General features: G+C 40.8%; 1 protein-coding gene across 1 annotated transcript; it reads right to left on the reverse strand.

The window, feature by feature from the left end:
* Nucleotides 1–81: 81 nt before the first annotated feature.
* Nucleotides 82–21,354, reverse strand: LOC125745092 (carbohydrate sulfotransferase 11-like). Its single transcript, XM_049017588.1, has 3 exons — nucleotides 20,771–21,354; nucleotides 4,176–4,252; nucleotides 82–2,528 (listed from the first exon to the last, which is right to left on the reverse strand). Exons 1-3 carry the CDS (start codon nucleotides 20,868–20,870, stop codon nucleotides 1,683–1,685), a joined length of 1,023 nt encoding a protein of 340 aa, XP_048873545.1. The 5' UTR covers nucleotides 20,871–21,354; the 3' UTR covers nucleotides 82–1,682.
* Nucleotides 21,355–23,192: the final 1,838 nt, after the last annotated feature.

The raw sequence follows: 23,192 nt of genomic DNA on the forward strand, positions 1-23,192 counted from the left end.
TCAGCCTGTTATTCGCAGTCAACCAGCTGCCAGTAACAAAGGTTAGTGACATCGAGAAGAAAATAGGGCAGGTCCCAAAGCTCTCTTTCCAAGCTTTTCCGTTTTATTGCAGAAAAACACCACAGTGGTGCATTGGACACAGTACACTGATACTGCTGTATTCCCTTTGCCAAGTCAGTCACTATGCAAGCTGACCTCCATCTATGCCAGTATCTCTATAGTCCAGTACCTATTTTTCTTTTCTGCCCAACAAAAGCGAACATGACATATAAATTATTTTTTTCCTTTTGTTCTCTCAAGTTGTTCTCCTGGTCTGGACATATTTTTGTACTGTTGGCTAGCGCACATTTCAATTTTAATTCACAGTTTCATAACATCTCCTACACTGAGCTATTTGAGCCATGTGAGATCTGACTATGTGGTTAGTTTGACCGAAAGTTCTAAGAGCTACAGAAAAGATGCTGCCAGGCTGCTCCTGACCACAATTCTTGCATTTCTGCCCATTATGCTCATAAAACACCTTTCACAGACATTGCTGAAACAGTTACAGTTCCAAGAACTCTCTGCTAAAAGTACAAAGTACTTTGTGGATGCAGCATGCTATTGTCTGTCTTATGGCAGACATTTTTGCACCCCACAGCCCCAGTAAAATATCAATGAAATAACTGTATTATGACATGCCAAGTGGGTCTCATGACACCCCACATATCTCTCCTATGAATAGCACTCACCATTATGGATAAAAAAGGGGGTTTTATCTGCCTCTGACAATACTTAGCCTTGAATGTATTAGCATTCTCTCATAAAAGAAAGTGCGAAGTAACCCATTAGAAAACCAATACTGACACCTATAAGCATTAGTAGTCATGTGAAGGAGTATCTGCCCCCCCCCCCAATACTGTAGAATGGAGGTAACAGAATTATGGGTATGTCCAGATGAGTGAGTACCTCGCTCAGTCATGTTGAGATCCTAAACTTCCCAGCACTGGACTCTGATCACAATAAGCTTGAGTGGATAAGTCATTACTGACAAACTGGGAACCAATGAAAGCAACAACACATTCACTTTAGATTAGAGTTAATTGCTATGCTGGTCAACTGAAGACTTTGGCATAATGTTTCAGTATTATAACAATATAGGTCACATAATAATATACACTATATAGCCAAAAGTATGTGGATACCAGCTTTTCCAGCATCTCATTCTGAAACCAAAGGTCTCGATATGAAGTTTATCGGCCCATTGCTGCTATAATAGCCTCCACTCTAATGGAAAGCTTTCATTAGGTGTTAGAACATTGCTGGTGGGATGTGCTGCCATCCAGGTTGGGTATTGACGCTGGGTGATCTGGTCCCTTTCTGTGACTTTGTGTGACCGACCACTTCACTAATGAACTTGCTCCCAAATGTTTTACCTTCACTATCACTTCATTTGCAGTTGACCAAGGTAGCTCTACCAGGGCAGAAATGTAGCTAACTATTGTAACTTGGTGGAAAGTCACTAACCTCTTCTATACAACCACTCATCCTGCTGCTAATGTTTGTTGTGAGAAATTGTGTGACTATGACCTTAATTATACACCTGTGGATTATTTAAGAAAATAATTTGAGTATCCACATACTTTTGGCCATATAGTGTAGCTCACAGTATAATTATTAAATACAAATTTGCAAGAACATACTCATATAAACGTCAAGTATGATGGAGTGGTATAGTTGAACAGCAAGAAGTCCATTCTATAGAGGTTGTAAAGCTTTTTCTGATAGAAGGGGCTGATGTTTTGAAAGAACTGGGCTGTCATGTCCTCTGTAGTTCTTGTGTTCTTGCCAAGAGTGGGGAAGTGCACCTCGTCTCCTGTGCCAGCCTGCCTCAGCACATAATTTGAGTCCTGCTCCAATGTCTCATACTTCCCCACCACATCGTAGTGAATGAGGCAGGGATGGCAGAGTGAGTGGATTCGCTCCCAATGCTCATTGAAGGGCTCCTCTCGCTGGGTACGCGGGTCCACCAGATAGTACACAAACTCCTCAAAGGAGACATCATCGCCTCGTTCCAGGGCTTCTGGCTGTGGGTTGGGTCGGTGCCGGCGAATGATTCTGGTACCATAGCGTTTGTGGAAGGCCTTGTTGTAGCTACGGGTGAATTTATTTCGATAGGCAGACACCAGGCGCTCAAAAGGCTCCCGCACAAAGATGAACTTAAGGTAGCTGCGTAGGCGTTTGTTGATCTCTTTTATGGGGTATTCAGAAAGCGTCCGCAGATTGCTGGGAATGTGGGCCTCATTGGCAGGAATCTTCAGGGGATCGGTGTAGCGCCCCTCCCCAGTTAGCACCATCAGGACACGCTTCCAGTTGGTGCAGGCGACCTTGGGCACATAGCAATAGAGCAGCCTATGCTGGTCATCCACGATGAGGTGTTTGAGGTCCTCTGGGGAAAGCACACGCCGCTTCTTCATGTGGGAGTGACACACCTTTTGCAGCAGCTCTCGGCGCTCGCGGTGAGCCTCCTGCTCCGCCAAAGACTTGGGCTACAGGGCACAAATGTAATCAGGGGTTTAGGAGGATCAGTTGTGATGAACAGCAGCAAGACCAAGTGTGAAGCAGGTGGTAAAGCAAGGTGTAAGCAGGAAGAAAGGCATGAAGAAGGAGAAAAGAGTCAACAAAATTATCAAGACAAATGCAAAAGAGAAGGTCAGTAAAAAAAGGTACAGGTGGTTTGTGTGTCTGATAAACTACTTTGAGATAATTTGCAACTTGAAAAAAGTTTCCTTGTGTAACCATTTCCTGCTTCAAGTGGATCGTTTTAGCTTCTTACTCTGATATCAGATATTGAGTGTTTATTCTTTGTTGAATGACTCAGACGAAGCAGTTGATATACTGATCTCACATCTGATAGAGGGCAATGGCAGCTTCTGCTGTCACCAGCATAGACACAGTTTACACCACGGTATTAAAGCAGTCAGCAAAATGGAGAAGTAACATTTTTAGTAATAAGAAGTATTCAAACAAACATAGGAGGTACTACAAACAAATACTGGAAAGCGCTTTAAAGGGCTGAACAGTGGAATGAGAAAAGTGGAATGTGTTCTGTACCCTGTCATTTATCTGAGCTCCGCTGGGAAGAGCACAGAGCTCAGCTGTATGTGTGGTAAGGGAACAGCTGTGTTTGAAAAAATTGCCCAACTGCAAACCGGCCAGTACTTGCAAGGGAATGAAATGTCTGTGTTTGATCCTTTAACATTGTCCACTTACTGCAAAGTGTTTGTGATTGTGTGTGTGGGTTATGTATATTTTACATTGAGTGGAACTTAAGAGGACCATATGTGGACTATGTAACACGTGGTGTCCCCGAACATGGTAAAAACCTGTTATTTTGACATTGTGGGGACCATTTTTCAGTCCCCCCACAAGGGGCATTTTCTAAAAATCTATGAATTCTATTCAAAAAACTAAAAATGCCACAAGTCCTGTATTTTGTTTGGTTACTTATGGTTAAGATTAGGGCTCAGCAGGGGTTGTCATTGTTGAGGGATATGAATACAAAAGTGCGTGCGTGCGTTTGTTCGTTTGCATTGACCAAAATATCCCCAAAGTGCGGTAAAACCTGAAACTTCCTTACTTTTGGGGACACTTCTTCAGGTCCCCATCTGGATAACCTCAGTTTTATAAAAATCTGTGAATACAATCAAAAAAGTAAAAGTGCCAAAAGTCTGGTGTTTTGGTTGGTTACTTATGGTTAAGGTTAGGGCTGGGTGGGGGTTAAGGGTGTCGTGATTGGGATTAGGGTTTTTCCCATAGAAATGAATGGACAGTCCCCATTTTGATAGGAAGACCAACTTTTGTGTGTGTGTGTGTGTGTGTGTGTGTGTGTGTGTGTGTGTGTGTGTGTGTGTGTGTGTGTGTGTGTGTGTGTGTGTGTGTGTGTGTGTGTGTGTTTGAATGTGAGTGTATGCATGCACCCTTTTATCTCTGGGACACAGGCTTTCATGGTTTGTGAGTCCTGGGCCCTGCATCCACACCCCTGGCTGATCTGTAAGTACTGCAGTTAAGACATAGCAGGATGATGGGCAATAAGATAAATGTCCCTAAACACGAGAACCATCCACAACTGACCTAAGGGTTACACAACACTCAGTTATAGTGGTTTTAGTGGTGCAGTAAAGGACATGACTCACCTGGTCAGTTGTTTTGTACACGGTCTGCAATGGGCCTCTTCCAGACACCCCTTGCCTATTTATACTATACTCTGCAGCTGGAAACACACACAACAACAGATTAATGAAACACAGTCTCCCAGTTTATCTCATGAAAAATCTGTCACGTGTTTGCCTTAAGTTTTTTTTAGTTTTTAACTTTTTGTTGTGCATTTATGTAGCAATTCACTGGAGCAGTCCAGGTTGAGCACCTGTCCCCTTACTCACTCTCTTTCTTTTTCCTTTTTGAGTACCTGTTGGCTCAGATCTTGTGTCAGATCTTATATCCATTGATTTGTCGTCATTCAGACCGCTGTTCAAACAGGCCTTGAGCCACAGCTGTGTTAATGTATACAATCTTCCCTGCCTTTGTCATTCAGCAGCCTGTGTCAGTGGCCTCACTGGGGTGCAATTCACAAGACACCCTTCCAGCATGGCCAGAAGACACAACAGGAAACCCACAATGGTCAGCGCTGTATGCACTGCATTAAGCTTTAACTAAACTGCAGCACAGAATACTGTCACGCTACATTACAACACTGCTGTCGAAAAAAAAAAAACTTAGTTAAACATATAATTGTTAGTATGTCAATAGACAAAAGCACCTTAATTGAATATTTAACAAGTCAACAAAGCAACATGCTTTTTCTTGGAACTGTAAATGTATGCGAACCCTTTGTAATTATATGGATTTCTGCACAAATTGGTCATAAATTGTGATCTGATCTTCCTCTAAGTCACAACAATACAACGCAGTCTGCTTAAACTAATACCACACATATAATGATATGTTTTCATGTTTTTATTGAATACACCATGTAAATATTCACAGTGCAGGTGGAAAAAGTATGTGAACCCTTGGATTTAATAACTGCACCATTCCTCTTTACAGAATTGTTTCAGCTCAGCAATATTCTTGGGATGTCTGGCGTGATTCACTTTCTTGAGGTCATGCCACAGCATCTCAATCGGGTTGAGCTCAGGACTCAAGCATATTTTCCTCTGTTGAAGTCATGCTGTTGTTGATTTGCTTCTATGCTTTGGGTCATTGTCCTGTTGCATCACCCATCTTCTGTTGAGCTTCAGTTGGTGGACAGATGGTCTTAAGTTCCCCTCAAAAGTTCTTGATGAATTCCCAAGTTTTATTATAGCAATCTGTCCAGGCTCTGACGCAGCAAAGCAGCCCAAACCATGATGCCCCCTCTACCATACTTCACAGTTGGGATGAAGTTTTGATGTTGGTGTGCTGTGCCTCTTTTTCTCCGCACATAGTGTTGTGTGATTCTTCCAAACAACTCAACTTTGGTTTCATTTGTCCACAGAATATTTTGCCAGTAGTGCTATGGAACATCCAGGTGCTCTTTTGCAAACTTCAAACGTGCAGCAATGTTTTTTTTGGACAGCAGTGGCTTCCTCCATGGTGTCCTTCCATGAACTCCATTCTTGTTTAGTGTTTTACGTATCATAGATTCGGCAAAAGTGATATTAGCATGTGCCAGAGATGTTTGTAGGTCTTTAGCTGACACTCTAGGATTCTTCTTCACCTCATTGAGCATTCTGTGCTGTGCTCTTTCAGTCATCTTTACAGGATGGCCACTCGTATGGAGAGTAGCAACAGTGCTGAACTTTCTCCATTTATAGACAATTTGTCTTACCGTGGACTGATGAACATGAAGGCTTTTGGAGATATTTTTATAACCCTTTCCAGCTTCATGCAAGTCAACAATTCTTAATCGTAGGTCTTCTGAGAGCTCATTTGTGCGAGGCATCATTCACATCAGGCAATGTTTTATGAGAAAAGCAAACTCAAAAACTGGTGTGTGTTTTTTATAGGACAGGGCAGCTTAACCAACACCTCCAATTGCATCTCATTGATTGGACTCCAGGTTAGCTGACTCCTGACTCTAATTAGCGCTTGGAGATGTCATTAGCCTAGGGGTTCACATAGTTTTTCCTCCTGCACTGTGAATGTTTACATGGTCTTCAATAAAAACATGAAAACATATAATTATTTGTGTGGTATTAAGCAGACTGTGTTTGTCTATTATTGTGACTGTGATCAGATCACATTTTATGACGAATTTGTGCAGAAATCCATATAGTTCCAAAAGGTTCACATACTTTTTCTTGCACCTGTATTTAAGAAAGCAGGGTCACCCAGGTCCAGAAGCAATTGGGGGGGGGGTCAAGGGCTTTACCAAAGGCCCCAACACTGACCCTAGGATTTGAGCCGACGACCTTCTGATCACTGGTACAGCCACATATACATCCACTCAGTATGTTATCAGCTACAATTTCAGTTTTTTTCCTCCTTCTCTAATTAGGTGTTGAATGAAAGCCTTAAAAAGATCATTGGAGTACATCAATATTACAGAGCATGCAGTATTGCATGCTAGCGTCACGATACCAAAATTTCTGTTTCGATAACGATACGAAATCCAATTCCGATTTAAATTATTTTCAGCATTTTTCCTAAAAAAAAGTGGAAAACTCACGAATGTTTTGAATGATATTCGGGTCATTTGCAGGTGGGTCAGTTAAACTTAAATTTGAGGAACAGGATTACTGTGTATTACAGAAATACACCATGTATATTTCTGCTATTACCATGCTGATGTTACATATTTCGGTAACACTTTATTTGCGGGAGGCACAAGTAACTTAGTTACTCAATTACTACTCAATAACAAATCATGAACAAATATAGTTCCTGCATGAAATTTATGAACCGTTGTAATTGATTAATGATGAATGAACATGGGATCAGTACATAACTAACATTTAGTTTCTGGTTAATTAATAAATTACTACTAGATTATTTGTGCACCCTAAAGTCAAGTGTTACCGGTATTTCAAATGTAAAGAAAATTTTACGAAAAAGGTAAATAATTAGAAAAATTATACACTCAATTTTCAGTTATATTACTACACACTCCTGCTTTGCTACATAACATATATATTAAAGGAAGTTACCCAAGCTGAAAAGAAATTGAGGAAGGGGTTTGTCAGTTTATCATGTAACTTGCCCAGGCCACAGTGACTTGAAATCCAACTGTTATATATCTCCTTTCCTTCCGAATTCAGCAGAGTTAGCTGGGATTATGAGATAATCTGCTCTCTTTCAGTTACAGGTTGGTTTCTGCAAAAGACCCGAGCAAAGCCATCCATTGCGTAACATCAGCTCACCCACAAGGGCAGATGTGACCTCAGTTAAAGGTGGAGAGACAAAAAAGAACATTTCAAATAGACCTTTGCAAAGCAACTAAAAACTACAGAAAATATTAAGAGGAAAATGGCCCCAGTAACAGACCAATGTCCTGAATGGTGATATATCACAAACTCAGAAAAAACATACTGCAACATCAAACAGTTCATCAATGGAGGAATGGAAATAAGAACCAAAAGTGTTGAATAGCTACATTAGTAACAATAATGTTTAGGGAACCATATTCCTATATTATTTTGACTTGGATTTCATGATATCTTTACATTTTTGTATAGACAAAATTGTATTTGTATTTACATGACAGAATGCTAGTCCATCTCAGGGCACACACGCACACACACACAGATTAGTTATCTATATCTTTATGGGGACTCTCCACTAATTTCTATGGGCACAGAGCTAATCTCTATCAAGACTTATGTATTGTTTAATTGAGTTTTTTTTTAACATAAGGATCCCAAATTTAGCACCTTTGAAGCTGTGTGTAACTCAGTGTGTTAGGCCTCTGTGCCCAGATCCAGGTTGTGGGTTCGAATCCTGAGGCATTGTAATCGTACTACTGTTGAGCCCTTGCTCAGGGCCTTTAACCCCAATAATCCCAAAAATGCAAGCTGATCCTGATATTGTCACCTATATATGCATGTAAGAGCAAGATGGCATATGCAAAAATGACCCAGTATCTCCACATTGATGAATACAGTACCTTTATTCTTTTTGTTGGATCATATGTCTAAACTCCCAGTTCCCTTACGGGGATCATTTAAGTACCTATGAATGAGATGGCATGTTTGCTTTATTATTATTATTATTATTATTATTATTATTATTATTATTATTATTATTATTATTATTATTATTATTATTATTATTACAGAGTGAACCTCCGATAACTTGAATTTTTAAACTCCAAGCATTTTAATTTTTATTACTAGGACAATATTTTTAAAGTTGGAGAGAAAGTAAAACTTTGACTGTCCCAGCTAATTAATATCTACCATATATACCAGAGGTATTCAAACTGTGTGCCCCATCCCACCCTGGTGGGGCATAAAGGAATTACGTGGGTGGGGGAAAAAACGAGACAGAACCATGTGCTAGGTTTGAGTTGGGGGAAAATCTATTTTGAAATTGCAAACTTCAGAAATATTAAAAATAATGTGCACATATGCCTGTTTATGACTCCACCAAATTAAAGCAATTAAAGTTTTAAACGTAAAATAAACATGCACCACGTATCGATTTCATTTAATGGTTATAATTAGTAATGTAGTGAAATTTACAGCAGGAAAGTTGCCCAGTTAATCCTTACATATTTGGAGGAACCATGGAGAAATTTCTAGCTGTTAGTGTTAAAAGGAAATATAATGGCAAAGTGACACATAAAACATAAAATAATAATGGATATCTGGAATACCATTTGTGTGTGTGTGTGTGTGTGTGTGTGTGAGCAGGTATACCTATACAATGTCCCCATAACGTGATAAATATCCGTTTTTTTCCCTTATGGGGACCGGTTTCCTGTGAATAAAAGTAAATGAGCGGGCCCCATAAGGATAGGTATACCCTACGTGTGTGTGTGTGTGTGTGTGTGTGTGTGTGTGTGTGTGTGTGTGTGTGTGTGTGTGTGTGATATACATTACACTGTGAGAACCACTACGATGCAACACTACTTCAGTTTTGGAGCAATCGGTCTCAAAATTTGATCACGTACAGTTCATCATTCCTATAATGTTCGATACTTTCAGAGTCACTGTGTTCACAAGATTAAGTGTTTTCTACAGCTGCTATTTCCTTCCTTTGTAAAATGAGTTTGAAGTTTTTTGAAGTGCTTGCAATATGGGTTTATGTGAAATCAGCAAGCAGTTCTAATTAGGCCTAATCACTCATTTTCTAATCTGCATTCTCCCTGTTGCTCAAGACCAGCATTCTTCATTGAAAGTCCAGGTCAGGTCAGGTTGAGGAGTATGCACTGGTACAGCACATTACTGTGCCCATCTGACGATGAACCCCCCCCCCCCCCCCCCCCCAAAAAAAAAATGTTAATATGTAGATCACAATAACCAATAAATAAGACAACTCTGTTACTCAGCCGGAGATCGATTCCCAAAGGTACAGTTCCTTCTCCACACCTCAACCCAAACTTCCTCAGTTTGTCTGACATGGTAAAGGGCTGAGAATCATTGAGTCATGCTTGAACAAGAGCAGCTCGAAGCAGAAAGGATTTTGAATTCTGTGCAACTTGACGACCTTTGATTCCAAGTGGGTTATATATTTTCTCATTTTTCCCCTTTCTCACTAGGTCTGTCAGAGGCAGGCCTTCTCAAAGCCTCATTCTCCCAAAAGCCATTTTTAGTAGCTTTCTTTAATGAGTTCCAGAGGCCTAGGAAAATGAGTCGAGTGTTCACCAGAATCTGTTCATAAGATCTGCAGGATCTGCATAGTCTGGATAGGCAACAGTGGCATTTTCTACAATTTACCCTGGGGTGCCGCAGGGTTCGATTTTAGGACCACTATTGTTTCTAATTTACATAAATGATATAGATACCAATATATACAGTAAACTGGTGAAATTTGCAGATGACACCAAGGTGGGTGGTGTAGCAAATAGCTACAGCGGGATCTTGATTTAATTAGTGACTGGGCCGATACCTGGCAGATGAAATTTAACGTCGATAAATAAGTAAGGTACTCCATCTAGGGAGCAGAAATATAAAGTACAGGTATTTCATGGGTGTCACTGAAATAAAGGTAGCTGATCAAGGGAGGTAATGCTAAGATTATACAATTCCTTGGTGAGACCTCACCTAGAATATTGTGTGCAGGTTTGGTCACCATATCTTAAAAAGGACATTGTGGCCTTAGAAAAGGTGCAGCGTAGGGCCACAAAAATGATTCCTGGTCTTAGAGGAATGTCATACGAGGAAAGGTTACTTGAGCTAAATCTGTTCAGTCTCAAGCAAAGGAGACTGAGGGGGGACATGATCCAGGTATATAAGATTCTAACAGGTTTGGATGCTGTTCAACCAAATAGTTACTTCAGCATTAGTTCAAATACACGAACTCGTGGCCATAGGTGGAAATTAGCGGGAGAACATTTCAAACTGGATTTAAGGAAGCACTTCTTTACACAGCGCGTAGTCAGAGTATGGAATAGTCTTCCTGATAACGTAGTGCAAGCTGAATCCTTGGGTTCCTTTAAATCAGAGCTAGATAAGATTTTAACAACTCTGAGCTATTAGTTTAGTTCTCCCCAAGCGAGCTTGATGGGCCGAATGGCCTCCTCTCGTTTGTATAGTTCTTATGTTCTTATGTTAATTTTTAAGAATTTGGCCAAGCCAGGAAAGGCAAGATTCAAATGCTATCTAGGACACAAGGCTAACATAATTCTCCTTTTGATATACAGCCTTCTGTATTTTCAACTGACATTTACGTTCTGAACATGAGTGAATCTCTTTTAGGTTTGGTTGCTTGCCTTCTCCTTCTGTCCCACTTCCCTGCTTTTTAGGGACTCCAGTATTTCATCCCCCCACCAATGCATGCTCCCCCCACCTCCTGGTACAGCCCAGTGCATTCTTATTGGATCCCTGCACCTCTTGAATAGAATAGGGCTGCATCTCAAGAGACTAGAAAAGCAGTGGAGAGGAAGGGTGGGACCCTAGCAGGCAGAGGGAGTAAAGCTGGCCTGCTTCCTGTGTTATCCTTTGTGACTTATTCTGAGCTGCTGAAGTGCAGCATGGCTATGCTACTGAATGCAGACCTTCTACAGATCTAGTAAATGAATTATAACCGAAAATGTGTTTGTTGTATTAAATGCAAGTGTGTTGTACTTGATCTGTATCTATGATGGCTGTTCTTACAGGTATGGTTTGTGTTAATAGATGACACAAGCATAAGAAAGATGCACATCATCTAGGATGAAACGACTACTTGAATAATTCGGTTCATGAAAATTCTCTGCCTTGATTGTTCCCTTTATGATCCTCTGAACTATTATTGCAGGAGTGCACAGACAGACTGGAGAACCAAGAAAGAAGCCTCTTGTTGTGTAGAGGAATGAAGAAAAATTAAAATGGGAATAGTGAAAGTAGTGACACGAGTGACAGAAACAGCAGAAATTAGGGCCACATAACATATCATTTCTGTATTGTCGCCACGATGTACCCATGCACAATAATCAAATCGCATTGGTCAACACTGCTTTGTGTCTATTTATACAACTCAAAGCAACATTAACAACTTATTTGACACACTATTGGTAGATAAGAACAAGATAATTTTGTCTATAGTTTATTTTGGGGAAATTTCATCTTGATTTTGGTTTTATAACAATATTGCTCACAAAAATTTCACATATCGCAGCTCTAGCAGAAACTATCAAACGTTTGGGAGCATTTCAATTTGAGAAAAGAAAATTTTGTATAATGCAAACATTGTAAAACCGCATTACGCAAGATCTCAAGCTGAAATGCTCCCAAACTTTTGAATGTACCTGCCATATTCTACCACTCATCTCTTCCTTTCACTCCATTCAAGTGTTTCATCAAGTTATTAAGCTCAATTTGAAAGGCGGCTGGGAGAAGCTGGGACCGCTAATTATATCCACCACAGAAAACTGTGTTGTTACAATGATGTTAAACTGCCTAGTCTAATGAAATTAAAATTCACTCATAACATTGAAAAGTTCCAAACTGCACATTCAGCAAAATTCCTTTTTTATTCATTAGCATAGGTTTGGCAGAAATATAAATATCTTAAAATATTGCTTAATACAGTCCCTCCATAAATTAGGGAACTTGAGTGATAGCAGCTAATTATATCAGTGCCAAGAGATCAAGAATGTATGACCATATTTTAAAATATATTTTGATTTTTGTACATTCTGGACTGTCGTGTGGACAAGTGATGTGCAATAAGAATTAGTAATATTTGATGTGCATGTTTTAATACTACTTTCTAAAAAGTTATAGGCTTTAACTGCCTGATTTTAACCTGACCACAGCCAATTTTCTCTATTGGAAGTAAAGGTAATAAACTGTAATGTGTTTTTCACTAAACTGCAGTCTCTTATAGACAACTTCATGAGGATTGCTCAACCATGGTCAGCACTGGTAGCATTTTGATCATGCTCGTCATGTGCCATCTATATGTTGAACTTTTATATTTTGAACTTGTAAGTAGATGTTTACTTTAACAGTATGTACAGATGCAACGGGGCAGTTAATGCACCAAAGAGGAGTGGACTGCACTTTCAAAAATTTTTTTTGATAACCTTTCATTCTTCTTGAAATTGAAAGTTTGTGTCTTCATGACAAGAAAACATCCATCCATCCATTTTTCAAACTGCTTATCCTACTGGGTCGCGGGGGGTCCGGAGCCTATCCCGGAAGCAATGGGCATGAGGCAGGGAACAACCCAGGATGTGATGCAACAGTGCTAACCACTGCACCACCATGCCACCCCCACAAGAAAACATCTATTTCTTTATTCAAAGACATGCTTGGAATAAACTCTTTCATTTTTTCTCACAATACAAATACAAAATAACTTATTTTATCCAATTACTCAATCATAAAAATAACCAATATTATAAAAATAAACCTAGAGTTCATCCATAATAACATCATTTTAAACAATGAGTTATACTTGCAGTTTCCTGACAGTCAACAAATACATATATTTCCACAGAGATGCTCCAAACACAGGCTCATAATTATGTGATTCTTCAAAACAGGGACGGATTACGGACCGGGCCAGCGGGGCCGCTGCCCAGGGGCCCTTGGGGTGCAGGGGGCCTGTGGGGCCCCTAGCCCAAAACAATTTGCAACGCTTATCAACAATTTATTTTCGTTTGTCTATTTCAGAGGGCCTACATTCTTTGATCCTCTGCCTACAAGGGCCCCTGACCCTATAGGGAGGGCGTTTGGCTGCCAAGGGCCCTTGAATTGTGGTGGTTGTGGTGGTGGTGCTGGTGGTGCTGGTGCTGGTGGTGGTGGGGGGGGGGGGGCTCGCAAACGTTTTGCCCAGGGGCCCACACAACCCATAATCCGTCCCTGCTTCAAAAATAAAAATGGGGAAGGTCTTTGTTTCATTTTGGACTACCTCTTTTACAACAGGAACTACAGTCATCTCCTGTCCTTATACAGATACCATAAAGTGTAAGCCTTTTCATGTTCTTATTTGCTTAAATCATTTGTTAATTTGGGCTATGACGGCATTGGTAATTTTCTCACATACTTTTCATCATTCAGACTTCTCTCACACCTATCTGTGAGCAAGCAGCAGCAGTCAAATTCAAAAAGCATGTGTACACTAATATATTACCCATGCACAGGGTTTATCTCCATTCGTTCACATTTGCTAGTAGTTCCCAGCTGCCACTGTCAGGCATTGATGATTTAATGGTCTCCACCTAGGGCCAGGTTCAGCACTAATTGTGACTTGCTTTTTACATAAAAGTCATGAATCTCTGTGGTAGGATGTCCCAGTGCGGGACTGTGCAGAGTTTGATCCTCCTGCTTGCACCTGAGTTTCAGTGTCAGGAGCTCTGTGCCCGTGACTGTCAGCATTAGCACATGTTGCTCAGTTTGTCTCTCCACTTGTGCTGGCATGCCCAGCTGTTCTGCTTGCATGCTAATGGATGCAGACTCTTCAGCTTTCCCACCAGAACCCTCGTTTGGTTCCTAATGCTAAGTGCAGTTCCAGCTGAATGCAGTGCACTGAGGTGCACATGACTGCATAACCTCCAGTCTGAATGTTTGCTGGGGAAGTTGCCTGCTCAGCCAGGGAAATTTCTACCGTAGTGCTTGCAGAGCTATAACCATCCGGCCTGAATGAGTCAGAGCATGTAGGCACAAGCTCAATGAATTCCAACAAGTAAAAGCTGCTTGCCAGATGAGGTCCAAAACAGCTGCACCCAGGTAGGATGAACTACATCCTGGTATCCCCCATGTGAGCTGGGCTTGATTCCAAGAAAACATAAATTAAAGGTCAAAATAAGGAAAGGATCAAGATGCAGAAGTTTATTCTGTTAACAATTACATATTATATTACTTATTTTCTTTCCCCTCTTCCATTCAGCAAGGGTGAATTATATTACTGGATGGTATGCATACGATTTGTTGCTGAAAAGTCATTCGTCTATATTGAAGGGACATATTAAGTAGAGTTAAACTGAACTGAATTAAACTTGCTTATTCATGTGGTTTTGATAGCCTTGCACTGAACACTCCTAATAGTTATGGAATCATTCTCTGTTTCACAAGCACACACATGTTACAAAGGCACCCCTACCAGTGAAAAGTGTGCACAAGTATGGACACGTACATCCACGTACACTTAATTGTTATGTGGGACATTTGACAGACCAGAGCTAGAATTCCCAGCAGTCATGGAGCTCATCTCAGTCTGGCTATAGAGGAACTGTAGAAGAACCCCCTAAATATGTATAACATCTAGAAAGAATCTCCAAACATAAAACTTTAGTAAAGCATGACATTTAATTGGATGACCTGCACATACAATGGGCACAACAGTTGTCAAGCTATGGTAGCCTTGAGGGATGTCACTCTGAGAAAGCAGGAGCCAAATGGCCTCATCGTGCAGTGCCTGGCCATCCTATAACATTCCAGATGAACGCAGAGTGCTTCCAGTGGTGTTCATAAGGCAGAATATAATTACAAAGAAGTACAATCTTATTTCAGTTTGCCTCCCTCTAAATATCAGTTTAATGCCAAAGTCAGTCAATCGAGTTTTGTATAACATGGACATTATTAGGGACATATTATCAACAGTAAGTATAAGAGATTACATGACCTAAAGTATCAAAAACTAAGGCACACTCTAAAGGAAGGATGGATTAAATCAATCCCCATCTATGAGTGACTTGTGTATTAATAAGAAACCCCCAGGAAAACCCCCTACTTGTCAGCTGTGTGAGTTTTTGTTGTTACATTTACAAAGCTTCCAGTCACGTAGGAACATGTGAATGTAAAAGGAAGAGACAGCATACGTAGGATGAAGAGATCTCATTTATTTCAAGCCAAGCACAGCACTACAGCATGAGGCTGTGACAGGAAACTGAAAGGTGACGGAAACAAAGGCAAAAAAGCCCACAAATGCATCACCAAAATAGCACTCAACAGCATTTTTGGAGGTGCCTTCTGGGAAAGCTCACAAAGCAAAGGAAACAAATGCCCAAGGGGTGCAGTAAAGAGGTTTCATGAAAACATGCAGTTCTTGGGAACCCAGGGGTTATAGCTCTGAGGGATCGCTGAAGGGAAAATGAATTCGGTTATCATCATGATTTAGATGATAGAAACTTGCAGACTTTACTTAATTGTGTATTGTCATCACTCAGGAAACAAATGACACCTGGCATGGAAGATCTTCTAATGGAAGATTACCTTCTATCTGGTACAACAGATGAGATATTTTCTAGACTTTTGTCTGCAAATGCTTGGATGCCAGACAGTGTGTAACAGAGCCAATGGGGCAGAGGTCATCGAAAATTGTGGGGACTGACCCCCCATGCCACCACACCACAGCCCAGCCTGTCCACCCCCTTCTTCAACACGGGCCTTGGAACAGCAGAGTACAAAGGTTTATTTACACACACAGGTGCCAGCCCAACACAGAGGAGAGAGAAGGGAACATATTGCCTATAAGACAGCCAGGGGCCAGGGGAGTAAGAGAGGGAGGGCATGAGTAACAAGAAGTTTGTATGTGGAAGGACAAAACAAATTTCATGCCTGGCACTGTTGTTTCATTTATCAGACAAATCCTTTTGTTTTGCTAATAAAAGTTATTAGCATTAAAAAAATGAAACCGTTTGGATGAGAGATATATGTCCAGCTGTCATCAATGACAGTTCTGGAACAACTGCCAAGTCATGCCACAGTGAACAGTATTATAAATGGCCTGACCTGTATCTAATCACTTCCTTATGTCCACCTGGGTGGATATTTCAACTGCCAAGTGTGCAACAAGGGATCCTTAGAGTAAAGTAAAAGGAAAATGTATTCATTTTCCCGTTAGGGGATAAGAAAGCAGCAATTTGCACCAGGAATAATTGGAGTAAGAATGACACCACCCATGCACAAAATGTACAGCACAAAATCATCTGACATACATGCAACACTGCAGGGCACCACATGTCTCTGGCATTGCTGTGGTTGTCATTGTTTGAAGATTTCTTCCGTTTCCAGATGTCTATGAGTCTGAAATCCACCAAAGGAAAGTTTCCAGGCAACTGAACTAGTCTAAATGAAAAAATAAATAAGTGACAGCTACAGGTTTCCCAATGGCAAGCTAATTTTATAAAGGGGCAGAGGGTTAGAGAAAGAGAAGAGTTTTGAAGCAGAGGTGGTGGACTGAACACAAAAAAGAGCTGATCTGTTGACTCTGGTTGTACTACAGTATGTGCTCTCTGAGAAGTGAAGTTACCATTGTGAGGAACCATAATTCAATAACCAAAAATGTGTGACTGTACAGTCACAGTCAAAGGTCAGTTTCTCTTGCTCCCTCCCCCACACCTCTGCCCCCACCCCCAGACTGAAGTATTGCACAACACTTTCACAACTAAAACCTCATTCCTGGCTTTGCTCAGGACATTTTGACCAAGGCAGGAGTTATGTGTATACTGTGGAGAGTATGTGTGTGTGTAATTTTATGAGGATGTTGCGAATACAATCAATTTGCCATTTTCATTATATTTTCTTACCACTTCTTTGTTTGGTACACATACAGGCAGGAGGAATAAACAGCTGAAAAGCATAAGACTGGCTATTAAAGACACCATTGTGTCAGAATTGATCACCCCCACATTCATCATATCTTTGGGGGAGGATCTAGATTATGAGCCAGGTAAGGAGAAATTTGAATGGCCATCTCCCTTATTTATATACATGGGATAAATCTTACACAGACAATCAATCCACAGTTGTTTCAAATGTCAACATGGACAGTTAAACTCTTGTGAAGCCTGGGCAATAGGATTATAAGGAAACTTCTACTTCTGGGTCACGCACTCTCATGTTCACATGCTGCAGAGAGATGCAGTGCTGGCAGGCAATTTTCCAAAAGGTAGTATGGCAGGGGAAGGCCTAACTGATTATCTTTGGACTACAACACTTTGGGAAACTCGCCCTTGTCTTGTAGTGCAGAACTCTCTCTCTAATGGTTAAAATAATATTTGTGCTATGATGCTTTTGGGAAATGCCTCTGTTTAGGCACTGCTACTGTAGCAATGCTCAAGACCCTGAGGAAGCTAACTAGCTAGCTAAGCAAAAAGCAATGTTGATCTTAGAGTTGCATAGCAATTTGGTCAAAATGCCAGTATTGGCCTATGTTTTTCTGAACAGTTCAGTAGTTGACAACAGAACAATAAATATTAATAGTGATTTTTTTTACTGAAATTTAAAAAAAAGGTTTGAATGTGGGTTATCAAAATAATCCATCCATTTTCCAAACCGCTTATCCTACTGGGTCACGGGGGGTCCAGAGCCTATCCCAGAAGCAATGGGCACGAGGCAGGGAATCAGCCAACCAGGGGGGCCAGCCCATCACAGGGCACACTCACACACCATTCACTCACACAGGCACACCTATGGGCAATTTAGTAACTCCAATTAGCCTCAGCATGTTTTTGGACTGTGGGGGGAAACCGGAGTACCCAAAGGAAACCCCACGACAACATGGGGAGAACATGCAAACTCCACACACATGTGACCCAGGCAGAGACTCGAACCTGGGTCCTAGAGGTGTGAGGCAACAGTGCTAACCACTGCACCAACATGCCGCCCCTCCATCAAATCATTCCTTCGATAATGGTAATCAAATCAAATCACCACTGGCCAACAATTTACACATGTACTGGGTTATATGTTAATACAGGCCTTTAAACTGAATAATGAACATGTAACAGTATCAAATAACTGATAAAATACAAGGAGTGCTATCAAGTATGAACACTAACAAAACCAAAAAAACACAAAAAGCACAAATCTGCTGTCTTGGTCAGTGGTGTCTTAATGGTTAGGGAAGTGCACTTGTAATTAAACCAGCAATCTTTCAAATCCCTGACCAGCAAAGCACCACTGAAGTACCCTGAGCAAGGTACCACCCCCGAGCACTGAATTAGCTGCCACCTGCTATGTCACGGATGGATGTTGCTCTTGCCCCACCCCACATATGAGGATACATCGGTTGAATCCTAACCGAACAAGACCAGTCCCACAATTCATTGTGCCCGCTGTTCATTCTTGGGACGAAAACTGGTAAGACTGGTCATAACAAGACCACAAATATGATCCCTGCATTTTTGGTATTGAGAAACACCACTTATCTAAGCAAAACAAAGAGAACAATACGTGACAAGACACACTTAAGTCTACAGATTTTCTGAATTTGAATGAAGGTAGGAATAAACAGATCATGCAAGTCTTGAGAGTCATTTTGACTCATCCAACAGGAGTCAATACCACTTCGTGCAAAATAAATGATTTCCCAAAATAAAACGATTTCAAAAGAAAATGCAACCTGTCGTACTTCATCAAAGACAAAGAAAAGGTAATCCCTGTTCATATCTGTAATTACTCTTCACAGAGATGATCACTAAGGATTAATCAAGCATTTCCCCATCCACTTCACACATCCATCCATCCATCGATCCATCCATCTTCTGTAACTGCTTGTCGTATTCAGGGTTGCTGGAGTCTGGAGCCAACCCCGGAGGCTACAGGGGCAAGGCAGGGAGTAACCCAGGATGGGCCACCAACCCATCATAGGGCACATGCAAACTCCACACACATGGAGCCATGACAGAGACTAGAATCTTGACACAAGAGGTGTGAGACAACACTGCAAACCAGTGCACCACCATGCCACCCCCGCTTACATGCTATACACATAATGACAGACTGTGAATCACAGAGATCATGACGGGGCAAGCATTTAATAAAATCCGATTGCTTGATGGAACGAGAATTAAAATAATCTGGAAAAGGGTGTGCGCATCGACAAGGATAAAATGAGTACAAATCTTCAACTTGGTCTCTTATTTTCATGTATTTTACAGGGTAGAAATAGACTAGGGGTATGGAAGTCTGAAATTCAAGACATTAATACATTACGTCATTAATGGACATGATTATCAATTTATTATTTAAAAATCGTTTACATTTGGCTTGATAGTATAACCAACATGTTTTATTAGGTTATTAATGTATATTCAGCTCCATAGCGATATGTTTTGTTGATTATAACTGTGTACTTAACTGGATAATTGTTACACATACACATGGTTTTATTCAACTAATATTTACCGAAATAGTGACATGTTTTATTGCTTGTAACAGTAATTTTAGTACCATAGAGATATATTTTATTGAATATTACCATATGTTTAGCTTGTTGACAACACGTTTGCTTAACCGACACGATATTATATTCGGGTAACTGATGTGTCATAAGGTTATAACAAGGGTAGGCACCATTAATGCATTCTGCACAGCGATCCGTAGCGATTTTAGCAGCGAACGATACTATATGATATGCTGCCTATTGAAGAGCCGCAGCTGCTGTTTCAGCTATATGATATAGTAAGGCAGTATATGAAAAATTCATGTCGTAGCAGATGGACCGGTATACTGCCGAGCATAAGTTACCAACGATTTTAATTTTACATGTAAGGATATCAAAGCATGGATACTGCTTTGATCACTAGATCAATCAAGTTAATATACATTTAACTAGATTAGGGCATATATTCTAACTGTATACAACTGGTGAAAAGCATCAACAATGATATATATAGGCCAATATGAATAAAAAGATTATGCGATACTTTGTTATAATTAAGATGAGTAAACTCTGGAACATTTTACCCTTTGTACTTACATACACACTATATTATACAATATATAAAATATACATTATTTTTTTCCAGGGTTGTCAACTTTGGTCAGCGGGCTTGCTTGAGATTCAAGCCAGATGGGTGACAGTTGGCAACCCTGTATATTACAACTGAACATCTCATTAGTACTAGACTACTTCATGGTCATTTGGTAGTATTCGTTAATGGTTTTACCATTCAGCTAAATTACCGTTGAGCAACATCCACTCGGGACTGACAGTCAGCTAGACCAGCAGTTGAAACACAGCCGTTTTATTCTTTCACCACTTTGTTACAATATTTAATTACTAGGCCTATATATAATGGCATAAATAAGCTAGAGCAAAGCACGCTGCAGTGAAATACGCTGGTCAGAATAACATGAACAACACAGAATGACACTTTATTATGTCATTCAGCAGCAGAACTGCTTAATCCACAGCCGAAAGAGTGTAAATTTACCTGGTGCCAAGTTTTGAAAGTAGAATATAACGATGAAGATAGATCCGATGGAGGTGGCCAGAAACATCCCAACGCGACCTCTTCTCGTTTTTCTCATCATGACTGTCCGGAGAAGCTTGCGCTAGACTCGCGCTCGGCTCGCGGCGAAATGTCAGCAAGTCATCAATCCGCCAAAGCTTATGCACTTGAGACTCTGTGTAGTTTCATTTTCTACATCTGTAAACTAGAAAAAATAATAAGTACGACAAATATCTGTACGTTGTATTCGTTAACTTCTTCTAGTGACTACTCGTTCGACTGCTCAGTTTTTGTTTCTCAAAAAACTTTGTTTTCCGCTCACAACATCCACACGAGCAGCGTCTTTCGGAAAACATTTCGCCACCATTCTTTTCTTCTTTGGTCTATACCGCTTTTATGTCACAGTAGGTTTGCTGACCTTTGCTGAACTCCAAAAACATTGGGCGATGTACTCCTTCCGTGCCTTATCTCGGTGTAAAACATGACGTCTATCAATCAGACAGAAAGCAGCGTGTTATGATTGAGGCTCATCGGAACAGTGCTGTGCGTTGGCACCTGCCGATAGTTACATCGGATTTGCTTTTATTCTTTTACAATTGGAAGTTGCATTATTGAGGAAGACGTCACTAGGACGGGGTAGATTGAGTTTTTAAATGCAAGCTATATGTATTTAATGAGATGAGATGAACTTTTTCAACGATTTAAATTTCTTTCACCCATTTAGACTGCTGAACATTTGATATTTTAATGGGATAAATCGAACTAAGTGGCAATAGCAAGGAACATTACGATATAATATCTGAACGGTAATTTCACGTCTGCATCTCGTTTCTCAGTTTATTAAATAAAATGCGCTTGTACAACATTTTGGTGTATTGGATAATCGGTTAAGGTCTGAACAATGTAAATAAAATGACTCAGACAAAATATGTTTCTTAAATATGTTTACAAGTAATCAGAGAAAAGCACGCGCCAGTATTCACTAAACTCAGATTCGATTCGAACCAGCTAAAATGAAAACGAAAACGGTTCAAAATTCTACACGCACCAATAGACCCCTCTAGTGGATAAATAAATAGTACCTAATTTGCCTTCAGAAGTGTAGATCAATCGTACCTACAATGTTTTTCTGCACAACGGTGTGGTACAGTCATGCTGGAACATAAAGCCTTCTCTAAACTGACCCCACAAAGTTGGAAGCATACAATTGTCCAAAAAGTCTTTGTATGTATGATACAGCGAAAAGCGTGCATTATGTTCACTTAGTGTGTGGGAAGGATGAGTTCTCCTGTCGCACATGTGCTGCAGTGAAGGAAGGTCTGTCCCTGTGATTTTCTGGGCTAATCTGACCACTTGCTGAAGTGACTGTCCTCTCCTGTGCAGTTGCCAAACGACCCTGCTCTGCAGCAGGTTAATATGCTCTCCACAGTGCACTTGTAGAAGCTGTTGAGGATTACTGGTGATATGCCAAACCTGCAGACAGACTGTGCAGATGAAGTGCACCAATTTTCCTCACTGGATCCCACTGATAGTTGACCAGGCTTTGCTGCCTGGAATATATTTATTCTTGTGGGCAAGGGCACATCCTACAGATCAGGGTTGCTCTCATGTAAAATGGAGGCCAGCTGGGGCAGTGTGTGGTATGTCACCTGTGCCACCCTGGTTAGATAGGGGCCAGTCTAGGAATTTGGGTCCAGTCTAGGAATGGCCACCGTTGTCTTTCAGCCATCTGCTGAAACACTGTGAGACTGGCTTCAAGGACATCTTCAGCAGTGGGCTTGGTCAGGAGCTGGTAGGATGCAGGGCATGGACTGAGATGTATTGGTTGAGTTAGGAGGTTACTCCTAGTCTGGAAGTCATGATTACCATTGGCATGATTCTGACTGCCACCTGGTGGTGTGTGACAAGATTGCAACTGGCCATTGCATGACAACTGCCTGAAGAACCTATGGTGGAAGCTCATCAGCAAAGGTCCAGCATAGAACACCACTCATCTTACCTGTTGATCAAGGCATCTCTAAGGGAGAGGATGGAGTCAGAGTGACGTGTGTGGACTACTTTACCAGTGCAGGGACGATCCCAGGCAGGATAGGACACAGGGCTATCCACACAGCAATGGGCAATGTTAAGATGCCAGCCAGGGCAGCAGGAAGAAACTCGCACAACACTAAAAGAAACTCCATGCATTCAGAACTCAGACAACCAGCCCTGGAGATGTGAGGTAACAATTCTGTTCATTGCATCACTGTATGCCTTCATCAACATGTAATATTGCATTTAAAGTGTGGTAGACAAGAATGTGACCAATCCTCATACCTCATGGTCTTACTGATGCTGTTCTTCTTTTACTATAGGTATGGTGGCCCAGAAGGACAAATGTGCTACAAAAGCAGGCCATGCTGAA

The sequence above is a fragment of the Brienomyrus brachyistius genome, chromosome 6, assembly GCF_023856365.1.
Source record: "Brienomyrus brachyistius isolate T26 chromosome 6, BBRACH_0.4, whole genome shotgun sequence".
In the NCBI taxonomy this organism is placed as follows: Eukaryota; Metazoa; Chordata; class Actinopteri; order Osteoglossiformes; family Mormyridae; genus Brienomyrus; species Brienomyrus brachyistius.